Source organism: Alligator mississippiensis, chromosome 1 (assembly GCF_030867095.1).
Source record: "Alligator mississippiensis isolate rAllMis1 chromosome 1, rAllMis1, whole genome shotgun sequence".
Classification (NCBI taxonomy): Eukaryota; Metazoa; Chordata; order Crocodylia; family Alligatoridae; genus Alligator; species Alligator mississippiensis.
This window is the reverse complement of record NC_081824.1, coordinates 246,946,544-246,969,107: the sequence shown is the minus strand read 5'-3', so window position 1 is coordinate 246,969,107 and position 22,564 is coordinate 246,946,544. Positions and strand designations below refer to the sequence as shown.

Here is a 22,564-nt window from a genome sequence, read left to right as displayed (position 1 = left end):
GCCTGTCATGTGGGCCTTGATGGCTTGCCAAAACTCAGTAAGTGGCCCTCTGCCCAAAATAATTGCCCACCCTTGGGGTAACTGTACCAAATAGTATAATGTTTTGTATTCTAAAGGCAACACATTTGTCCTCTAGAAATATTTATGTGAGCCCCAAGCAAAAGTTTTCCTTGGCACAGTTGCGTCTTCAGGAGACCAGGCTATGAACTCCACCAGAAGCAGGCAAAATCATCAGTAATTTGAGATGGCATAAATTCATGCCAAAGAGTTATTTTTATTGGTTCTTTTTAATTGTTTGGGTTTGCTTCAGGCAAAATGTAACCTCCTGGCTACTTTGCACCTCATCATCCATTTAGGAAATCTGTATGTTTTGAAAACACCCAGGTTCATTGATGCCTTATTTGTCAAGTTTTAAATAATTTATTTGTCACTTGAAGGCAGTTTGAAAATCCAGAATTGCTTGTGCTGCTCATGAAGGTATAAATCTTGGTCCTTGGCAATAACTAGATGTTTGCTTTCTTGGAGTGAGAGAAAAAAAGCCAACAAAACCTTTCTGTAAGTGTGAGGTTTTCTCTTTAGCTGCTGCTGCTGCATCCAGCCAATTCCCACAAGCGGGTTGTGCTGTTACAGACAGAGCATCCCAAACAGTAGCAGAGTTAAAAAGAGGGAAAGAAAGAAATCAGGACATTAAGATGGAGATTTTGGACCTGGTTCAACTTCCGTTTGAAGGCTATGTGAATCTTTTATTGCTTTGGTAGAAGTGGAACCAGGCTTTTTTTTTTCACCTTTCATTCTACTGCTTGACTGTTTGAAGGTAGCTGGTTAAGAGGCTGGGATTGGAGTAAGAGACAGAAATTACCCTCTACCTAAAAGCACTCTTTGGATTTCTCAGCTTGTAAATATGGAAGAGGCCATGACACTATGTCAAATACTTCATACAAAGTGAAGTTCCAGATAACAAAGTAAGTTGAGATGAGACCACAGCTGTAATAAAACTGAAAGGTATGCTCACTGTCATGGTATACAGTCCTTCACACTTTTCCTATATTGGGAAACCTGATAGTGCCCCACACAAGATGGTTGCTGAAGCCCTCAGTCAAAGGGATCAGAGTACATGGAGGCTGATAACTAGCATAAATACAGATAACTTTTCCCTTCAATACAATTGTGTATCACAAAGGTTAATGCTCAAGGCATTCAAGTTTGTGTGATATATAACCCATCAGGACAGAAAGTGATAATTTTGTATTTACCAGTGGAACAGGATTGTTTGTAATGGACAAAGAGCAAGAGACGTAAAAGATCTTAGAAGAAGCGATATGTTATCAGTTGTATAAAAAGGGGACTGTATATATTTTTTCTGTTAGCCTGTGATAAGCCACAAAGTACATGTGCCCAAGGGAGTAGGGGTAAAGGACTGGGGAATCCAATGTCTTTCTCATTTTAAGAGAACATTTCTCATAGCCACAAGGATGCACTAGCATTTAGCTGTCATGCTTGGAAATATTTATATAAGGATGATTCAGTCTTAGATACCCTACTAAAAGTATATGGGAATAATATGTATTCCATTTGGATAAATAGTCAAGGAAAGAGGCATCAACACTTATTACATGTGGAATAGGCATGAAGTATTAATTAATGCCAGGGTTCTCAACCCCCAGTCCCTGGACAGATACAGCCTGCAGCCCCATGGCATCTGGTCAGTGGGGCTCTCCACAGGTTTGGAAATTTGATGGCAGGAGAGTGGTGCTCTGCTACCACCAAATTTCCAAACCTGTGAGAAGCCCCCAGCCCTGCACACTAAATTAGGTTCCCAATTCCAGTGCCCAGGGCTGCGGGTGTGTTGCCAAGCCCTGTGGCTGAAACCTGACATGAAGGGAGCTGAGAGGGGACAGCTGCAGGCCCTAGGGCCCAACCCCAATTGCAGGGGGTTGGGATGGGATGGCACCAGGCTCCAGAACCCAGTCCCAGTGTGCTGGGAGGTGCTGGGACCCCAGGGAACAATACTGGTACATAGGGGTGGGACAGGGTAGTGATGGACCCCAGGGTATGTCCCCAGAGTGTGGGACAGGGAGGGGTTGGTGCCAGGCCCTGGAGCAGGCAGGCAGGGCTTGTTTTGCTCTGCAGACCAGCCCTACCCCACTCATCTGGCCTCCAGGGCCAAAACTTTGAGCACCGCTACATTAATGGACACAGTCTTAACAGCTATAACCTGGTTATATTCCCTTCTACTTTTAGTGGGGTATCTGAGGCTGGATCACCCTGTATGTAGGGTTGCCAACTCTGACTGAAGCTATTCCGGAAGATTTTTTTTTCCCCCCAACATGATGTAATGTCATTAATTGTACTGTTCAACCTGTTCACAATATCAGTTTGCTGGATTGCTTTTAATAGTCACTGAGAGATCAATGCCGGTTCCAGTAGACTCCCAGCCAGTCTGGGAGGGCCAGCAATCCCACCTATATGGTAAGTGGGAAAACATACTTGCTACAGCACAAAACTCAAGCTTGGTAATTTGAAGTAAGGATGGTGACCAGAGTAGCAAGTGATTTGTGTGCATTTATGTGGGAAAATACCTGTCACATGGGACACTGCCATATGTTCCAGAGGCAGTTGTTTGAGTGTTCCTCTTCAGCAGTTGCTTGAGCTTCCTTTGGCAGGAATGATTTCATGTCATCACCTGAGAGATGTCTCATCACAAACAGGAGAGATGCTCCTATTTTCCGATTAAGTGGGATGATGACATTTTCACCAGGGGCTCCAGGGAGTTCAGGCAGATTTGATAGTTACAGGAGCAGGCTGTGAACTGGGGGAATCTGCTTCCTGTTCCCAGGTCTAACACTGACTTACTCTGTGACCTTGGATACATCAGCCAGGCTCCAATTTTATTCCTGGTCAAGAAAATGAGAGTTGGAGCTAGCCATTTATCTCTCTGCCTCAGTTATTCCATCTGTAAAGTGGATATCATGCAGAGCCCCCCATGCAGCATGGGGCAGTGGGGGGGCAGCGGGGATCACCCCCTGCCTGGCAGTACCCACTGAGTCGGGGGCAGTTTTCCCCTAAGTGCCGGGAGCTGGGCCATTGCTGGGCTGGGGTGGGGATGGGCCTGGGTGATTAGGAGATTCAGCAGCAGCCGAATCTCAGAATCAGTTTCAACTGAATTGATTCTGGACAATGATTCGAATTGCTGAATCGTATCGGTGTCCTCTGAATCAGCCGAATCCAAAGTGAATACTAGCCACTTTACACAGGCTTAACACATAGGGCCAGTAGAGTTACTCGGTATTTGTGTTAGGACAAATCTTGGTTTCAGATCCACTATGTAGTGCACAATATAAAAAGAGATTATAGTCTACAAAATTATTCTGCTAGTGAAAGATCATGGCAAGGAATACTGAGGTTATGCTGGTATGAAGGGTAAAATACTTCAGGGGATTTGTCTCCTATATAATGCATGTGCTCTCTGAAGAAAAATGATCCATACCCAGTGGGCCTTTCTGGACTCTTCAGTGGTACTGGATATACCAGAGGTGCTGTGGCAGGAAGGAACTGACTGGGTCCTGTGAGGACCATGCTCCATAGCACAGTAGTCTCTATGATGGCTCAGAAGTGAATACAGAGCTCAAGTCAGTCTCTGCCCTAATACTGACAACCATCCCAGGAATTGGCCCTAGCTACAGAGCTGGGTGAGAATTTACTAACTAAACTAGTTTTCATTGAAAATTGTCAGTTTGTTAAAGCAGAATGTAGCCATTTTGGTGACAAAGTTCTTTTGGTAAATCTAATCTCTTTTATCAGACCAACTCAGATAATTGAACAAATTATTCTTAGCAAGCTTTTGGCCACAAACACCCTTTGTCAGACTGAGGAAGCATTGGCAGATGGTCTGTGCTCTTCCTGGCAGCCAGAGGCCAGCATGTATGTGATTTTGGTGAAACTTTTACTAGGAAGAGTTTCTTGGCTCCCTGGTGGAATTTCTTATTGAACAGAGAGTGAGAAAATCAGAGATAGGCAAACAGGGTCATTAATTGGGGTCTCTCGTGCCCAATGAGTTCGCAGAGTACCAGGGCACTTGCTGTACTGGGGCAGGGGGTTTGTGGAAACCCTTCAAGGTTTAGGTGCAGGAGAAAAGAGGAAAAAAATTGAAATGTCAAAGCTCTGTGGGACAAGATGCTGTTTCCTGTTCAGCTTTTGCCAAGCTACCTCTTTCCATCGGTACCTGTGCTATGACACCTGCATTCCACTGGCCAAAGAAACCCTTGACTCGTGAAGGGGCAAAGCAGATCTCTACCAGGGGAGGGTGCTGGACCTGTGTGCGCCCCACAAAAACTGAGTGTGATCATGAAGAAGCCTCCTCACTTTCGGATCTAATGGGAAGACTCACATTTTTTGTTTAGTCTTCCCTCAATAAATGTGTCCTGTGCACAGGCACACAATACACTCACCCACTCACTCATGCACACAGGCACATACACAAATCTACAAACATAAACAAATAAAAATAAACCAGCAAAACCTATAAATGAACCAAGCTATTTCTCCTTCAGGCTGGGCAGAAAGGAAGAACGAGAGATGATTACTGCTATTGATTTCAGTGGGCCAGGACTTTATCAAGGGAAGCTTTTGGAGGGAGGGTCTGTATAAGTCTGTAAGTACTGAGTTAAATAGAGAGAATCCATGGCTACAGTATGCAAATATAAAGCAACAGCTCAATACTCATATTACAACCATAGGGACCTTCCTCTAAATTAGTTCTTGTTCAACTATGTCTCATTGATAGTACGAGAGGCAGTAGGTATTAAAAGGGTTGTTTTTTTTTCTTGATTTGGTCGTGTAATTGAGGGGTAGAAATGATGAGAGAAATTACAGCTGTGGGAATTGTTTGAGAGGAAGACTGAAATATGCAGGGTCACCTGAGTTTGTTTTAATTGTTCACAGAAAGTTGATGTCACCTTTGTCTAAAGCATTTAAAATATTCTGTAGGATGGCTCCAGGACTTCATGGTTTGGTACAGAACTGAAAACTTTCCTCTACTGGAATGGACCCCAAGTCCATTCCAACTCAAATCAGTGGTTGCTTAAAGTTAGTAGAAGATTGGTGGTCATGGTCAGTGAATGCTCTTATCTCTAAACAGGTCTCCTCCAAGTGATGGCTTGAGGAACGTTGGTGAGACATTTGCATGGAAGGTTGCTATCATGGTTCTCCTTTGGAAGACAGAGGATTCTGTCCAGCAGAACAATCCACTGAACCAACTCTAGCTTAACTGCAAAAAAAAATTGTTAGGAACAGTGACAAGGTTGCCAGCTCTTCTGATCTTATCGTAAATCTTACAATGATTGGTGTTTTTCTTAACACTTCTGTTTCTGCCATGTGGTGATTACATGACAATCTCAGCTCTCCTTAAAAACAAAAAAAAGAAAGCTATGTTTTCCAAAAGGCAAATAAAGAAAAGAACCCAGAATACATTAATAATCTCACAGTTTTAAACCCGTCATGGTTTTTGAAGACTTGGGGTTGGCTATGTTCCAGTGACAGCCAAGAGTGCCTAACTAGAACATGATATAATTAATTCCTGTCATGATTATACTTAATATTATTTGCCATTTTACTGTTGCTGATATTATGCAAATGATCTTAATATAGCTCCAATCTCACTCTGTGACTATTCAATTTGTTCTGCATCGTGTTCATTTCCCAGAGTCCCCTGGTTATTTTTGGTACCTAGTTTCTTCACTTTACAATATGTCACCCTGAAACACTTTCCCTACCCATTAACTTTAATCTGCTTAAATTAGTTGTTAGATCTTGTTTTATATAAGCCACAATGGCTTTTTCCTTTTTTATTTCTTCATCATTAAAAAAAAAATCTTCATGGCAGTATTACATATGGAACACACATAAGCTATTGTAATCTTGGGGCTGAAAAGGCTGTGTTGATTTTTTTTTTTAATTATTGTTATTATTTCAGGAAGCCTTAGCTCTTTCTTCTTTCTTTAAAATAATACTAAATGTTCAACGTATTTATAAAGCACAGATAAATCAGTCTTCCCTGCCCCCCTGCCTCTTTTTTTTTTTTTTTTTTTTTAATGAAGGCCAGCACAGATGACTGCTACTTCCAAACTTAAATTGCATTCATTGCTTTGCCCTAAGCACCTTATTAAAAGGTGGGCAGTGGAGAATAATCATTGTTTCCATTCAGTTGAATAAAAAATGAAGACTTGCAATACTTCCTAAATAACAAATATGAATAATTCATAGACAAATTGTGTAAACCCTCATAAATTTACTTTAAAATCAAGGTCATACTAAACCAAGCTGACAAAATCCTCACTTAAATCTACCAGTGTATGTATTTGCTCTTTATTCCCATGAAGATGTTGATGACTACAGTGAAAATCTAATGCCATTTTATTTGCCAATTAAAAAAATATAATATTAATATAAGAAAGAATTCAGTTAAGAGCTAAATAGCTTGGTTGTTCCTGTTCATACACTGTTATTCTGTGATGAAAACTGCTAAGGATCAAAACAACACTGATAGGAAGGAAAAGGCTGGTCAAGTGAGGCTGATAATGGGATCTCACCACTTTTGTAAAAAGAGCCACTAATAAGTAAATAACTTGGGATAATTAATCAAGAAAGTTTGTTGATTTTTTTTTTCTTTCTGGTATTATTGTAATGAAAAGTTGTCAGATGTAATTCAACTTTTAAAAACTGTGTTCACATATTATTATTTATAATTAAGGCTATCTGTGGTAGATACATACCTGGTTGTTTCTCCATGCTCAGCAAGTAGTCCACAGTGATTTGAAAAGAGGTATCGAGTGAGGCTTCCTAAGTGTCTTCCATGGACCAGATTCTGTTTAATATTTTCATTAATGATTTGGAGGGTAAAGTTGAGTGAACATTTAGCAGATTTGCAGATGACACCTACCTGGGTCACGTTGCAGATACTGTGAAGGACAAAATCAGCATTCAGATGACTGTAAATTGGAAAAATGTTCCCAAATTAATTAAGTGAAATTCAGTAAGAACAAGTGCAAAGTTGTGTATTTAGGAAATGTAGGCCATAAGACAAGCCAGAGCAGGAAGAGTTAAAATCTGCAAGTCTGAAGTTCTGTGGAAAGCCTCAGTGCATCAGAACATTTAAAGGCTGGTCAAGTATGTTCTGGGATGGACAGATCAGTATAACTTGCCATAGTAGAGAAGAAAAGCATGTTGTATGGTACAACCAAAACTTAGTACATACTTGGGAAGCTAGGTAATAACATTGTAATTAAATAAGTTAATCAGTCGGCACATTGTAAAGTACATGGTACCAAACATGATTAGTCATGTGTGAGCAATGATTTAGACTTGATGTAAGCCCTTCTAATGTATAAAAAGAGGAGAGTAGCAATAGATTTTGGATTTGTTCTTAACCCTGCACTATCCCTGCTGCTGACCAGGCTGACTACCTGGCTGATAGTATGAATAAATGCTACACTAAGTTTTATACAGCGCATTAATGTACATGTAGATGCTCCTACTGAATAGCTGCTGCTGGCTTATATGAACTGTGGTGTGGTAGGACCTGACATGTCCTTGGAGGTAATGACAGGACAGAAAAATAAAATGCACAAATACAAATTGGGAAATGATGAGCTAGGCTGCAGTACTTCAGAAAAGAGCCTGGGGTTTATGGTCGATCACAAGCTAAATAGGAGTCAACCGTGTTCTTTCATTATTAAAAAAACCAAATGAAAACCCAAAAAACCCACTGGCATACTGTTTTATGTTAACAGAAGCTTCACCTGGAAGTCAAGAGATGTGATTCTTCTGCTCTGTTCAGCACTGGTGATGCCTCACGAGGAGGACTGTGTCCACTTGGGCATGTGTGGTCAAGAAAAATATAGACAAATTTAAAGGTATCTGGCAGAGAGCAACAAAAATAAGAGGTCTAGAAAACCTAATTTTTGAGAAAAGGTTGGAAAATCTGGGATTATTTAGTCTGGAGAAGAGAAGACGAAAGCAGGATTTGATAACTGTCTTCAAATAGTTGGAAGGTGGTTATAAAGAGTTTGGCAATAGATCAGTAATTCTCAACCAGGTTGCCTTGAGATCCTTTCACAGGTGCCTTGGGGTGCTGCGCAGTGTTAGCACTGTTAGGTGTGCAAATATGATTCACAAGATAAACCCAGAGATTTTAGATAGGAATCATTCTCCCTCTTGGATCTTTCTGATTTCTTTGCAACACAAGAATTGCTCTAGTATTTTTCTGTATTTAAAACAACAAATGAAAACCAAGAGCTGGTATTTTCTGAGAGTTCCTCGAGGCTAACAACATGTGCTTCAGATCTAAAAAGGTTGAGAGCCTCTGTGATAAATTATTCTCTGTGGCCACAGTGAACAAGATGAGCAGTAACAGTCTTAAATTTCAGCAACAAAAATTTATTAGGAAGAACTTTCTCAGTATGAGGGTAATCACTCTCATAACATAAGCTTTGGAACAGTCTACCGAGAGAGGCTGTGGAATCTCTATCCTTGGAAATTTTCAGAAGCAGGTTAGACAAGCACTTGGGCAAAATGATACAGCCCTGCCTTGAGCAGGGAGTTAGGTGAGCTGACCTTTCTTCCAGCCCTGTTTTTCTACATAAGGTAGTTATGTGTCTGTGCAGTAAAATAAAGGTGTGTGATAGTGGGGGTGGGCCTATCTACACTATCCTAAATCTATGTAGAATGGGTAGACCATAGTGGCATCAACTTCAGCATGGGACAGCCACCAGGCTGTACCAGTAGGTACCCAGGCTCCCCTGTGCGCTTTTACTCTCCTTGCTAGCCCCAGGCTGCACTTAGGGCATGTCTACATTGCAGGGGCTAGTAATATTGCTCTGGCTGCAGTGTAGTATTGGTATATCTGGCGTGGGTAACTAGTAATGATCTGCTTGCACAGCACAGTGCTCACCATGGGCTAGCTATTTGAGTATTTACACAGCTTTTTCGGTGGGTTTTGCAGCTTGTTGCTGAGCTCTCACTGCTACCCAGCAGTGGCCAAGTTAGCTCAGGTACAGTGGTGGTATATGTAGTTACATCCCACCTTTTCTTTGCTGTCATTACTAATGCCAGATAGACTAAAACTAGCCACTCATGCCATAATCTCACCTTCATTTTGTGTGTAGATAAACTCCATGGGCCTACCTCCCAACAAGTTTTTGAAATATGAAGGCATAAAGTTTAATAATAGCATTACATTGTGAAATTAGTCTTTGTTATCCCATCCTTTTCCTTTATAGTAGGACCTGAATCTGTAAACTACTTATGTACATCCTAGAGTCCCCTTTAATTCCATGGGATTTAAGCCTGTACGTAAGCACTTCACTTAATCAGGGCCTTTTGACTTTTGTAATGTGCTGCATTATTTTTCCCCTAGGACTAGATAAGCTACCTTTTTTTGTTTGCAGCTGGAATTGTTTTTCAATATCTAACACTTACTGATATTTCCAGCAGTTCCCCTGCTGAGGTAGCACACCATGCTGTCTTGAAAGCAAGAGGCAAAAGCAAAAAGAAAAACACATATTGTAGCCTGCCAGCGACAAAACCCAAGATGAGTTTTTGTTCATGCTAGCCTCTGCATGCCAGTGCAGCCCTGCTCTCAGTCCCAGTTAAGTCGGTGACAATGTGTCCTTTAACTTCATTGCAAGCCATACTAGGTCCTTCCCATTCCTGCACTGACCTAAATGTCTGCCTATCTTTGTTCCCTTCCACTTAGCAGACAGCATTTAAGATGGCCGAGGTGCCACTTTGGTTTCCAAAATCTGAATTTTCTCCCAACCTACTTGGCTCCAGTTTGAATCCTACTTAAATAACATACACATTAGTCTGACACACAAATGTTATATGAGTGAAAAGTATGGACCTGGTTAACCCATGTAAGTGGTGTCATTTCTGTCAGGGCCCTGCAACAGAAACAATGCCCCCTTCCTCTCTGAGGTAGAAAGCAAACGGAGATAACGATGAGGTAAATGGGAGCTACTAAAAATAAAGGTGTGGATAGTGTCAGACACATAACAAAAATATGCGCAAGAATGAGCGCTCTAGTTTGAAGTCTTCTGTCTCATGGAACAGGCACCACACAGGTGATGGCAGTGAAAGTTTTCCTTCATACCTTGACCTGGCATTTGCCTCAGCCTTCACATTTGAGGGATTACATTTTAGGGTAGGATGGGAAACCTTCATCTACATGGCTTCTTCTGTCCGTGTTTCTTTTTGCTATCTGAGAATACCAAGAGAGAGGAAGTTAGTGGCCATCTATCAATTTGGGACTAACATAAGACTCCCAGTTTATTCATGTATCTAACACACCTCAATAAGGACTTTCCTATACTCCCTTGCATCCTACACTGACAGTCTAGAAACATTTTTAAATCAGTTGATTCGGAGAAGCTTTCCTCTGCAAGCAGCATGTCATCTCAGCCACAATGACACAATGCAGAGTATATTTTGTAGCACTGGGAAATTATATGGATGCTGTTTTCTTTCCACTATTTTTGCATGTTACCTATTTAAAGAACATATTGTTTTACTGGTACTTGTATAACTTAAAATAGCAGAGCCTTTTGTTATGTGTGGTTGGAGAATGTTCAACTGAGGAGGAGGGAGAATGAAAATCAAATGCATTTTGTGTATACTGTAGAACAAGGGTGGGCAATTATTTTGGGCGGAGGGCTGCTTACTGAGTTTTGGCAAGCCATCGAGGGCCACATGGCAGGCAGCCAGGAGCAGATACATATTAATTTTCCAAATTTTTTAGGGGCCCCACGGGACAGATAGAATGGCCTGGTGGGCCACATCCAACCCGTGGGCCGCATTTTGCCCACCCCTGCTATAGAAGGAAGGGGAGAGTGAGCCTATACAATTAATCTCTACTCTGCCTTCTGCCTGACTAACATGGCTCACTGCTTTTCTCTGCTCAAGTATTTTGTAGTTCCATTTTCTTATTTGTTGTAAGTGTTTGCATTGCTTGGAGATAGGACTGACTTGCAAGGTTCTAACTAAGTTATCTGAAAAGTCTGGAAGTGTTTAAGCCCACAGTTCTGATTTGATGTATTAGAGGGCAAGGATTTAGGCATAGAAACCTGACCTGGATTTCCCCAAAGTTGCCTGGTGTACAGATATTGGACTTTTTAGAGTCATTGTATGTGTAGCAGTGTTGAATCAAAGTTGTATAATGGGAACCAGTGGCATCCACCTCCCCTGCCTTTGAAATATTTATTAAAAAACTATATTTTGATTTCATCCATAAATCGAGCATTTGAAGATGCTTGAGAAATGCATACAAATTTCACTGCATTATTGCCATTAATGCCCCCCTGGAATATTAAACTGTGCGTCACTTTGCTCTGGTTGGAGATGAAGACATGGTGAGAACTGGCAGGCACCATTGTGGTAAAGTGTGCTGGTTTCTGCAAATTTGTATTTGTCGTGCATGTCCGCCAGCAACAGAATTTAAAAAACTGTGGACAGCAGTGCCGTTACAGCTTTCCACTTGCCCTTTTACAATACCGAATGTTCAAAGCGAACATTATAAAATGACTGCATGGCCCTGACCACCTCAATTTCTTCCTTTCAGCAGCTAGCTACAGTTGTAGGAATCACTCTGTCTGTGGAGTTTGCTTTTCAGCCAGACTTCTTGCTCTTTTTTCTCTGCAAGATATCATTAGTAGTTAACTTCAGAGTTCTTTTAGCCTTTTTTTACTTCAGTGCTGTGATGGGGTGCTTGGCACACCTATCACATTTAAGAGGAAAGGCTGAGGGAGAAGCAGCTTTCAAGTGTGGCAGGGGCTGATTAGAGAGTTGTCTGACCAGAAGGTCCCAGGCTTGAGCTATATGAGCCTAGGGCCTGAGCTGGTCAGGCACTCTAACTCTGGGAGCCAGAGAGGGGCTCCTGGCAGCAGGGCTAGCCAAACAGCTGTGCTGGGGTAAGCAGTGCAGAATCCAGGAATAGGGCAGGACATGAACTGGTGGTTTGTGGAAGGGACTAAGGGGAAGTAAGGAGGTCCCAGCTAGCCGAGAGAGAGAGGCCAGAGGAATAGATGGTGTGGGACACAGAGGGAGAAAGCCTGAGCCCAGGAGGGGCTGAGTAGAGAGGGCTTGGGACCTGAAGCCTGGCATAGGCAGAGGTAGAAGTGCCCAGAGAAGGGCGAGTGTGAGGAGGGCCTGAGAGGCTGGAGCCTAGGAAGGGCTGAGTAGGTAAGACCAGGAGGCCTTAGATTGGAAGCCAGGAGGGGCAGGTGTCAGCAGGGCCAGGGAACCCAAAGGTCTCAACTGACTTAGGAGAGCACAGCTGACCACAGCTGGAGAGCAAGTGGGCCAAGGGAGCCTGTAGCCCAGGAGGGGCAAGGACTCGGAGTGAGAGCCTGTGGCCCAGGAAAAGCACTTATCAGCATATCATCTGCGCGGCTTGGGAGTGTGTATTGGGGAGGATGGAGCCCATGTAAATAGCCCTTAAGGCAAGGACCATGGGCAGCTGTGGTCAAAAGAGTAAGAACAGGCTTGGAAAGCCCTGGAACAGTCTCCCGTTCCTCAGAAATTAATATCAAGTCCTGGCACAATAGTAAAGGAGTAATTGCCCCAAGAGAGTCAGGGTGGCAAAGGCTGAGCAGCCATGGAGGGCATCGTGACCACCCATGTGTCCAGCACTTGCTACAGTTGCACAGTTGAAACCCTGGAGAGGGTGTGTCTGGGCTCTAGGGCCAGCAATGAGACCAAGGTTTGAAGTATGCCTTGTTCTTCAATTTTACTGAAGTTTGATGAACACAAGCTCTGCCTACTGTGAACTGGCCTTCTTGCTGATGTTCCTGATTTGCTGTCAAGTTTTCACACCCCGAGTCCATACAGATAGAGAAATCCAGCTACAGGTTGCCTTCAGGAAGGAGGCTACCTCAGTGAACAAATTGAAGCCTTCAGGGCCAGATCCAGCCCCAGGTATCTTTCTGGAACTAGTTTTCATGAAGCTCCCACGTTGTACAAGTTGCCCTTGTCAGAGCATGTCATTGGTATTAGGGGTACATCAGCGCCTCCTATGAAAAACATTTGGTTGTCAGTTTTTCAATGATAAGGCTTAATTTTATGCTGGAAAGTTTTAAAGATGTATTTTTGTCAATGGCTTGGGCTGAAAGGGTCCCATGGGGAAGACTAGGAGTGCTGAGGTCCAGTACATGCAGCTAAATTTGGATGGATTCAAAATGAAACACACTGCCTTTTCTAGCTCTTTCATATAACAAATAGGATATATAGTTCTAGATGAGCTCAAGTTGTACAGGTCTTCCATTAAATGACAGGAGAATAGGGTACAGACAAGCTAATGTTGCCCTCAGCCTCAGTGCATTTTTCCATGTATTAGCAGAAGAAATTCAGAATTTTTCCACCTCGAAGGCAAGGACAGTGCTTTCCTTTGGGCTACCTGTTATATTTGTAAAGGTTCTATAGTTATTCATGAGTACATGAACTTTTTATAACAAGAAAAAAAGAGGGCAAGGTAGCAAGCCCGGTTTAATTTACTCTCAGAAAGTTATGAAACTGAAAGCTGTTTCTATAACAGCTTGGTCTTGCCTTGTAGATGGGACTTGACTGAATTTTGATAATGCCTAGTGACTGTGTTGTAACAGAACCCCTCTGCAAAGTTTGTTTTGTTTTGTTTTTGGTAGTGTGGACAGAACAAGAGAAATCATGTTTTGATTGTTATTATTTGAAAGCCAGCTCCAGATTGCCAAAGGCCTTCCTTTGAGATCTGGATCAATTCAGAAGTTGAAGAGCTGCTGTCAACCTTTGAGAAGACAGTTTTAGAGTGCACAATGCCAATGCATATTCACTAGTCTGCCTGTCTGCATTTGGGGAAGTAACAAATGAAATGATCCCTCATACGACTGCTGTTGAAACCTGATTACCCTTTTCTTTCAGAGTCAAGACGACAGATTTGCTTTCATTGCTGAATGGTACGACCCAAATGCATCTCTCTTTCGACGCTTTGAGCTCTTGTATTATCCAAAAGATGGATCAGTTGAAATGGTAAACACCTTCTATATTAAATGTTTTCTAGATAGTTAGCAGGTTGGGATGTTGGCAAGCCATGGCCTTAGCATAGTATAATGTTCCAGGAAAGAAAAACTAAAATTAAGAAATGTATATTTTTTTGTTTCTAAAACTAAACAAATTTACAGAAGTTTTGGGACTAACCTTCATATTTATTGCTTTGTTTTTAAAAGCTATGTTTGCATGAATGGAAGTAATTTTAATTAATTCATTTTTATTTAATCTTTACTTGGGTTTTGGCATTAAATATAGCAGTGCTGAGTTACCCCAGGAGAACCACAGAGTGAAGTAGGAAGCTGAAAGGGCCAAGCCCCATTTTGCTGTCAGAGCTGAGTAAAGAGTACAGAGGAAGCAGCCACATCAAGGAAAGGATGTTGTTTTGGAAACTAGAGTGTAGCTGGTAACACAAAGATGACATTGAAAATTATGCTGTTTCTCTCAGATGGTTGCGTGCAAGATCCTTTTGACTTCAGTAGGAGTCAGATACAGACATGTGTAGAGTTATTACGTAGGCAGAAACAGGGAACAGAGAGAGACAAGTACGTTAGCAACAAGTGTAACAGGTGTATTGAATATCGTTCCAGAATCTCTGTAGTTGCTTCTTCTCCGTCCTCTTTAGGAATTGGAGGATAATGAACTCTGATTTTTAATTTTGCATCTTGGAATTGGAGGACAGAATTGTGTTCTTGACAAAGATTATCAGTTGTCACCTTCATCTTGGTTTGTAGATGAATGTAAGAAATGGTTCTGTAGTCAGCATGCTAACTCCGCTCCTCCCCCCCCCCCATTACCTGCAAAAACAGAAATAAAACTAAACAGCCAGCAACATGTGCTTGAAGTCTTTGCTCAGTGTGCCCTTCTGCATGTTCTAATCCCTGTGGCAGCTCACACAAGCAGATGTGCCTTGTAGCATGCCCTGTGGTTTAGATTAAATTAAAAGAACCCTGCTCTCGATAGTGTCCCTTTAAAAGCACCAACTCTTCATGCTATATGTATACACATTGCTGCCAGCATTTGAACATTTTTTCCAGAAACAGTTCTCCTCATAAATCTGAGGCAGCTTTAACCTTCTTTCCAACACAGCTTCAGGCAAACTGGTAACACCAAGGTTAGTTTTACATAAATGCTTAGTCTTAAAACTGGCAGCTGCACAATTGTGCAGGTGGCATTGCAGCAGCTAGAAGTCACCACTGCCTTTTGTGTTGCAGCTGCTCCAAGCACCTGGCTGTGATTGTTACACCTCTGCTCCCTTGCTATTTTTAATTTCCTGAGAAGATAAATGATTGCCTGTTAATCTTTCTGACATGTCTGGGTAGAGGAGAGGTTGCTGCCAGTAGGAAATTTCCCTTCTCTAGGTGTCTTCCTTATTCTTCCTTTTGAGCATCAACTTAATTTACATCTCATCAGCTTTGTTTTTTCTTTGCTGAAGGTGGTTGTTTCAGATTTGCCAAGTGATCAGTCGCTTTGGATCCCCTCATTATACAGTCTTTTGGAGAATACCCTGAAACCAGCCCAGGCGTAACTTCTAGAGAGGGTGAATCCCTGACTCCTTGAACTCCAAGACCTGACCTTTTAGTCTGTACACTCCCCTGGTTATGCACCTCATATCCCCAGCTGCATTCTAGCTTAGCTCCTGGAGAAGGACTTTACCTGTTCAAGGAGATGGAGCATACCCAAAGTTGCATGAAGTGAAACAGGCAGTTCTTGAAACAAAACACCTTTATTGGTCCACAGGAAGACAACAGGCAGTGAAGCCCAAGCAATTTTTGTCAGAATAAAAATAGCCCTGGCTGTTTTTTCTCTCAACACCACTTCCCCCTTGTCTTTGGGCTCCCCCTTTTCAGGACCTTCTCTCAAGTGGCTTACTGGCACCGTAAACAGCAGGGAGTCTCTTCAAGTACAGGGGCTTGATGGATCAACAAAGGCTCCTTGTTGCTTGGTGGCCCATTACTGGCTAGCAGAGCACTTGGGCAAATCCCCTCCAGCTCTGGTTCCAAACACAAGTAACCCCTTCTTTCCCTGTATACAATAATCAGAGAAACTGAGCCATGCAACAGTATTAGCAATGAACAGGTAGAAGTAAATGGGACAGTTTCCTGGGAGCAAGAGGAAGCAGAAGAGGAACCAGGTACCAGATCCTGCTCTGGGAAGGGAACTGAGTCAGAGTTGCCTGTGTGCTTGGCTTGCTGAGGGTTGTTTGGTGGGTTTGTGTGTTTAGATGTGTTCTCTGAGCAGCTGAGTGGACTGATTGCTGCCTGGGTGTGAGAAACGGTCCTAACAAAAGGGCCTAGCCAGTCCAGGGAGCCGAAAGAATCCCATGTACCACAACAACTTGAGGACTGACCAGCTAAGCTACAGCTCTGCAGAAAAGGACCTGGGGGTTACAGCAGACAATAAGATGGATATGAGTCAGCAGTGTGCCCTTCAACTATCTATAGGGTGTGATGGGCCAGTAGGGGGTGCTTCTGCGTTGAGCCACCCACCCCACTGCTCCTGACCACCTTCCAGGCTCAGAGCGTCTCCCTGGGGGCACCTCACGTCCAGCCGACCCCCTTCCTGGAGCCCACCTGGAAGCCTGGGGGTAGCACTGCCACCACCAAGGGTCTGGACTGATCTTGGCCTTGTGCCCCCTGGGAAACACAGGCCTAGTAGTCCTTGAGGGGTACTCGGCCCCCTTCAAGAACTTATATCAGTGATCTGGATGTGGGTGTGGAATACATGCTGTCCAAATTCACTGGTGAAGTTGTAGCAAGTTGTAGAGCGAGGTGGGCATGCTGGAGGGAAGGCACAGAATCCAAGTCGATCTAGACAAATTACAGAAGTGGGTGGATGAGAATAGGATGGAATTCATTGCAGGCAAGTGCATCTAGGGAGAAGGAACCAGCAACACACCTATAGGCTGGGGAACACCCTTGTCAACATGGTGGCAGAAAGGGATCTTCGAGTCTTTGTTGATGCCAGGATGAACATGAGCTGCCAATGCGAGGAAGCAGTCAGTAAGGCTAACTGCACCTTGTCGTGCATCTACGGATGCATCACAAGCAGATCCAGGGAGGTGATCCTTCCCCTCTATGTGGCATTGGTCAGGCCACAGTTTGAGGACTGTGTCCAGTTCTGGGCGCTGCACTTCAAGAGGGATGTGGCTAGCATTGAGAGGGTCCAGAGAAGGGCCACTCGCATGGTCAAGGGGCAGCGGGGCAGGCCCTACGAAGAGAGGCTAAAGGGCCTGAACCTATTCAGCCTCCACAAGAGAAGGCTAAGAGGGGATCTGGTGGCCATTTACAAACTCGTCATGGGGGGCCAGCAGAATTGGGGGAGGCTCTGTTCCCCCGGGCACCACCCATGGCTACTAGGAATAACGGCCACAAATTGTTAGAGAGAAGGTTCAAGCTGGACATCAGGAGACATTACAGTTAGGGTTGCCAGGCTCTGGAATGGGCTTCCAAGTGAGGTGGTGCTCTCTCCTACCTTGGGGATCTTCAAGAGGAGGCTGGACAGATACTTGGCTGGGGTGATATGACCTTGGCACCTGTTCCTGCCTGGGGCAGGGGGTCGGACCTGATGATCTGTTTAGGTCCCTTCCGACCCTAAGTACTGTGGTACTATGGTACTAACGTGGGGTGCTTCCCTCAGTCTGAAGCACAAATAGTGGTCTCCCTTAGCCAAACCAAGGGGACCCCAAGGCATAATCTAGACCCTCTCCCAGTAAGTCTCCCACTCTAGGTACAGAGAGAACTTTATTGGTTACAAGGAATAGGTTTGGAATAGGGTACAGGATAGAGCAGTATCAGAGAAATACCTTAGAGCAAACAGCGGCACGGTAGCCTTTGATTACACATCTGTATTACTGTAAGCTATATATTAGCTCTCTCTCTATAGCTATGTATTAGCTATATATGTTAGCTCTCAAGTAGCTTACTCAGAAGTATCATCCAGAGGCAGATGGAGATTTCCTCTGGAGGCAAGTGGTTCATTGACCATGAGTTTCAAGAGAGAGAACAAGTTTCAGATGGTCCAGCTCTTTTCTCCCTGAGTTTTCATCATGGCTACTGACCCTCCTCCTGGGCAGTCCTTAACTTATGTAGTACTTACAACCTCATTTACCTGGTCCAGTGGAGACCAGCATTTGTTGGCTGCCAGCTAACCTATTTAAAATGCATCACTGGTTGCTGGGCAGACTGGCAGGGTCTTTAGCCCCCTCCCAGCCAGGTTGGCATTGCTTAGAACAATAGGGAGTTTAAGCCCCTACCCAGGTGTGTGAGGCCAGTCATGTAGGCAGAGAAAGCAGGTTTCCCCCTCCCTTAGGAATATATCCAGCTCAGGTTACAACTCAGGATTACCTGAAGCTGATGAGGCCAGGAGTGTCTGCCCTCTGCAGTGACCATGGTAACCAAATTGTAAGATTGGTCACCCCCCTGATAGCAGGGTTTGGGGAGAGACAGAGATGGCATTCTGCCACAAAGGGTAGTTTGAAAGAGGATGGAGCTAGACCAGGGGTGGGCAAAATATGGCCTGCAGGGCGGATCTGGCCCACCAGCTGATTGGATCCAGCCCATCCACCCACCAATTAACTGTATTCAGCCCCACTGGCTGCTGCCCCTGCTGTGCTCTCCATGGGACTGAGTCCCACTCACTCCTGCCTGGGGCAGGGCGTGCAGCTTTCTCTGCCAGAGGGTGCCAGCCCCAGCCAGCAGACACAGCTTCCAGGCAGGGCTGCTGCTGCCGCCACTGCTGCAGCCACCCAGTGGCTCCCCAGCCTCTAGCCACTCCTTCTGCTGTCCCTGCTGCAGTGCTCCGGGTAGCAGGCAGGGAGGGGAAGCTGTAGCATTGAGGGGAGTGGGGGGTGGAGGGGGCAGGCTCTGCCTGCAGCTCACTTAAGTCCTGCTCGTGCATGGCTGGGCAGGGGAGCATGTGGATTTGGGGGGGGGGGGGGGAAGGTGGGCATGAAGGAACTTTGTTGCTCACAAAGCCCTGGCTGGCAGGCATGGGACAGGCAGATGGGGCAGGAGCAGCAGCAGCAGGAGCCAGCATGTGCTTGGTGCAGCCCTGCCAGGCAGGCACATGGGATGGAAGCAGCAGCAGGAGCCAGTGCAGGTTCAGCTACAGCCCTGCTGGGCAGGTGTGGGATAGAGACCAAGAGATTCAGTGGTATCAGGCTCAGTTCACACCTCCCACACCCCACCATACCCAAACATACCACCTATACCCCCCACACACATCTACACTTATACCCACACCTCAACCACACTTGTGCATCCCCTCACATACCCCACACCTCAACCACGTATACACTCACACTCCCCACACAGATCCCACACCCATTCACATGTATACCCATACCCCACACATACACCCACACCCCCATCACACACTGCACCCCCTAACACATCCATAGACATATCCAACACTATCCCACCCCCCCACATATGCACTCCTCCACACACCTATACACACCCCACCTGCACCATACTCACACCCTCCAATCACATAGTCCCTCAACCACATGCACACCCTGCATACACGTACCTACCCCTCCATACACAATATGCAAGCAACCCCCGCAGCCAAAAGCAGCACTTCTTGAGCAAGGGGAGAGACTTTTGGTGGCATAGGTCAAGGGGCAGGGGGTGGGACTTCTGCTCACAAAGTGTTGACCAGGGGACGGGGCACCTGTCAAGAGGCGGGGCTACCCTTGTAGCCCTCGATGCATCATCAAAACTCGTCAAGCGGCCTTCCAGCCAAAATATTTGCCCACCCCTGAGCCAGACTGTTCATAGTGGTGACATACGATGGAACAAGGAACAATGGGCTCAAGTTGCAGCAAGGGAAGTGTCACAGTGCAGGAACCCCAGGGACAGCCGTGATGTCCCTGCGGCTCCGCGATCATGCCAGCTCCTCCCTATGGGCGCTGTCTAATCTCATCTGCCATGTCTTGCTGGTATAAATAATAAATAGGGAGACTGCCCTCGAGTTACATCTCAGTCACGGACCCCTTGATGGGCCCTGTTCTCGGTAGGTGACTCACGGGATACCCCAAGCCTTATGGGCTAGATGCATGGCTCCAACACTGCCCCTTTACCACGCCCCATGCCTCACAGATGGCATATCAATGTTGTCCCTGTAATGAGGCCTCAGTCTAACTTGGCCTTCTGTTATCACTGGGCTCATAGCCCCTATGGCTGCGCCCCCTGGTACTGGGCTTCCTACGCCATAGTGTGCCCCAATGAGGCTGCCTCCTCCCCAGTCCGGTCCACCAGTAGAAATAACAATATAAATACAAGCCCCTGGGCTATAACATAACGATAACAATGTCACTGGAAGCCATACCGTGTCCCTTTAAGTCTGGCTTGTCCAACATATGGCCTGCTGTTTTCTGTGGCCCGCAGTGCTGTGATGGGAAATGAAAATAAACACTGTTTACTTTTGTTCCCACTCCTTGTCCCTCCCCCAGCCCCTCAGCAGGTGACCGGTGAACACGGACTAGGAGGCAGTTGGCTACCTGGTGACTGCTGACCCTCTCCCCGGGGGGAGCAGGGCCCCTCTCTCGGCTCTCCCGACCGCAGCCGTGGAGGCCGGGGTGGGTGAGCTCACACCAGGCAAGGCGCCCCCTCCGCGCCCATCACACGGTTCCTTTAAGCCCCGCGCCGGGGGCGGTCCGCACTGCATCAGCAGGGAAGGGGCGGCGGGCGGCAGGGTGGCGCTGTCTGGTGTGGGGATGAGCGCGCGAATGTGAAACATGGCTGCCCAGCTGTCAGCGGGGCCGTGTCCCCGGGAGGGATGCTGAGGAGCCCGCGCAGGGGTGCCACACACGTGCGTGCGCTCGTGAGGAGGAAGCACAAGATCACACTCACGCCTTCCTCCTCCTCTTCCTCCTCTACGGGAGCCAAGGGCGAGGAGGGAGGCGGGCTGCATGCACTTGGCCTTGTGTGAAGACTGGGCTCCTAGTCCCCGATGGAGCCAGGCAGTGTCCTGAGGCGCTGCTTCTCCTCCTCCTCCTCCTCGCTGCTGCTGCTGGAGGCCAACAGCCGGCTGCTCCTCCACGGCTTCCTCTACCTGGTGCTGTACGCCCAGGTGTCCCAGGGCAAGCCTGCATTATGCTTCTTTCATTTATTGAGAAGTGAGTAGAAGCAAAAGTGTTTATTTTAGTCAAGTGTTTGGTATTATTTCATTGTTGCTTTTATATTGTTTTTGTTTTGAGTTTTAAACCACATTTCCAGACCCATTTAATTGTCACTTCCTGCAACTTCATTGGTGTCAAAGGTCACATGACATCACTTCCTGATGTGATACCACTTTCTGTGAGGTCTTTGAATATGGCTCGCCAGCCTACTGAGTGATAAAAAGCTCATGATCTGGCCCTAGATTCAAAAAGGTTGGACACCCTTGCTTTAAGTCGACCTTCTCCCTTGGCCTAGAGTGCCTCCCCGCCCTGGGTGCCTTATGGGCTCCTGGAGCCCCCATTAGCCATATAAGCCACATGTGAAGCAGCCACAGCATCTCTGGGTTGCTCTTCCATGCAGGAACTCCTTCCCCTGGCTGCTGCCAGAGACCTAACTCCTGTCAGTCCCAGCTCTGGGGCTTATATGTGCCCTGGGCTCTGCCTCCTTCCAGTAAGCTGACCGGGTGCAGGTGCAGGCTAGTTCCCCATTAGCCTGCTGCCATGGCACCTGCAGCTGTGGAGCTCTGCCTGGCTCCTCTGGCTCTCTAGCTAGGCAGTTTCTGCTCTCAAAGGAGCAGGCACCCCTTAATGCCCTGCGACAGGAAGTTGAGGTTAGATATTAAGAAGAACTTTCTCACTAGGAGGGTAGTAAAGCACTGAAACAGGTTACCCAGAGAGGTGGTGGACTCTCCATCCTTGGAGGTTTGTAAGACCTGGGCAGACAAAGTCTTGGCTGGGATGATTTAATTGGGGATGGTCCTGCTTTGAGCAGGGGGTTGGACTAGATGACCTCCTGAGGTCCCTTCTTATCCTAATTTCCTATGATTCTATGATTATAGCGCACGCACATTTTTAAACTAGAAACGTTGCCACAAAAACATATTTTGCTCCTATGGAGTTGAAGGTGGTGTAGGGGTTTATGGTGAATAAATAAGGTTTTTTTCAGCTTTCCTTCTCTGCTGAACTCTGAGAGCAAAAACTGGCAGAGGAAGCAATGAAAACATCTGGGCAGGCAGATCTCAGCTATACAGTAGATGCAGCAGCCTCTATCATTTCAGCAACCCAGGACAGAGAGAAGCACTAGCTTACCCCTGTGAGCAAATTAGTTCTGTTGACCTATTCGGCCTTCCCAGTCTGATATCATTTGTAGCCCTAGAGATTAATCCTTCCCTCCTATTTTAAGCAGCAAATTATGACGTGGGTGATATAACCATAATGAGAGAAGGATCCTAACTTTTTTTTAAACATGCAAGAGAACATAGATTGTTAGCTGAAAATAGATTATTTCAGTAACCTTTGCTTGCCCAGGAAAATGGAGAGGGAGGGAAGGAG

General features: G+C 45.5%; 1 protein-coding gene across 3 annotated transcripts in view; it reads left to right on the top strand.

Annotated features, from left to right (window-relative positions):
* NME7 (NME/NM23 family member 7) overlaps positions 1 to 22,564 on the top strand; it is a 154,396-nt gene that overhangs the window by 28,697 nt on the left and 103,135 nt on the right. For all 3 annotated transcript variants that reach the window (XM_019476132.2, XM_006271809.3, XM_014603932.3), the window contains exon 2: positions 13,942 to 14,049. In XM_019476132.2, coding sequence (XP_019331677.1) covers positions 13,942 to 14,049 — 108 coding nt within the window. The remainder of the gene's footprint in view (positions 1 to 13,941; positions 14,050 to 22,564) is intronic.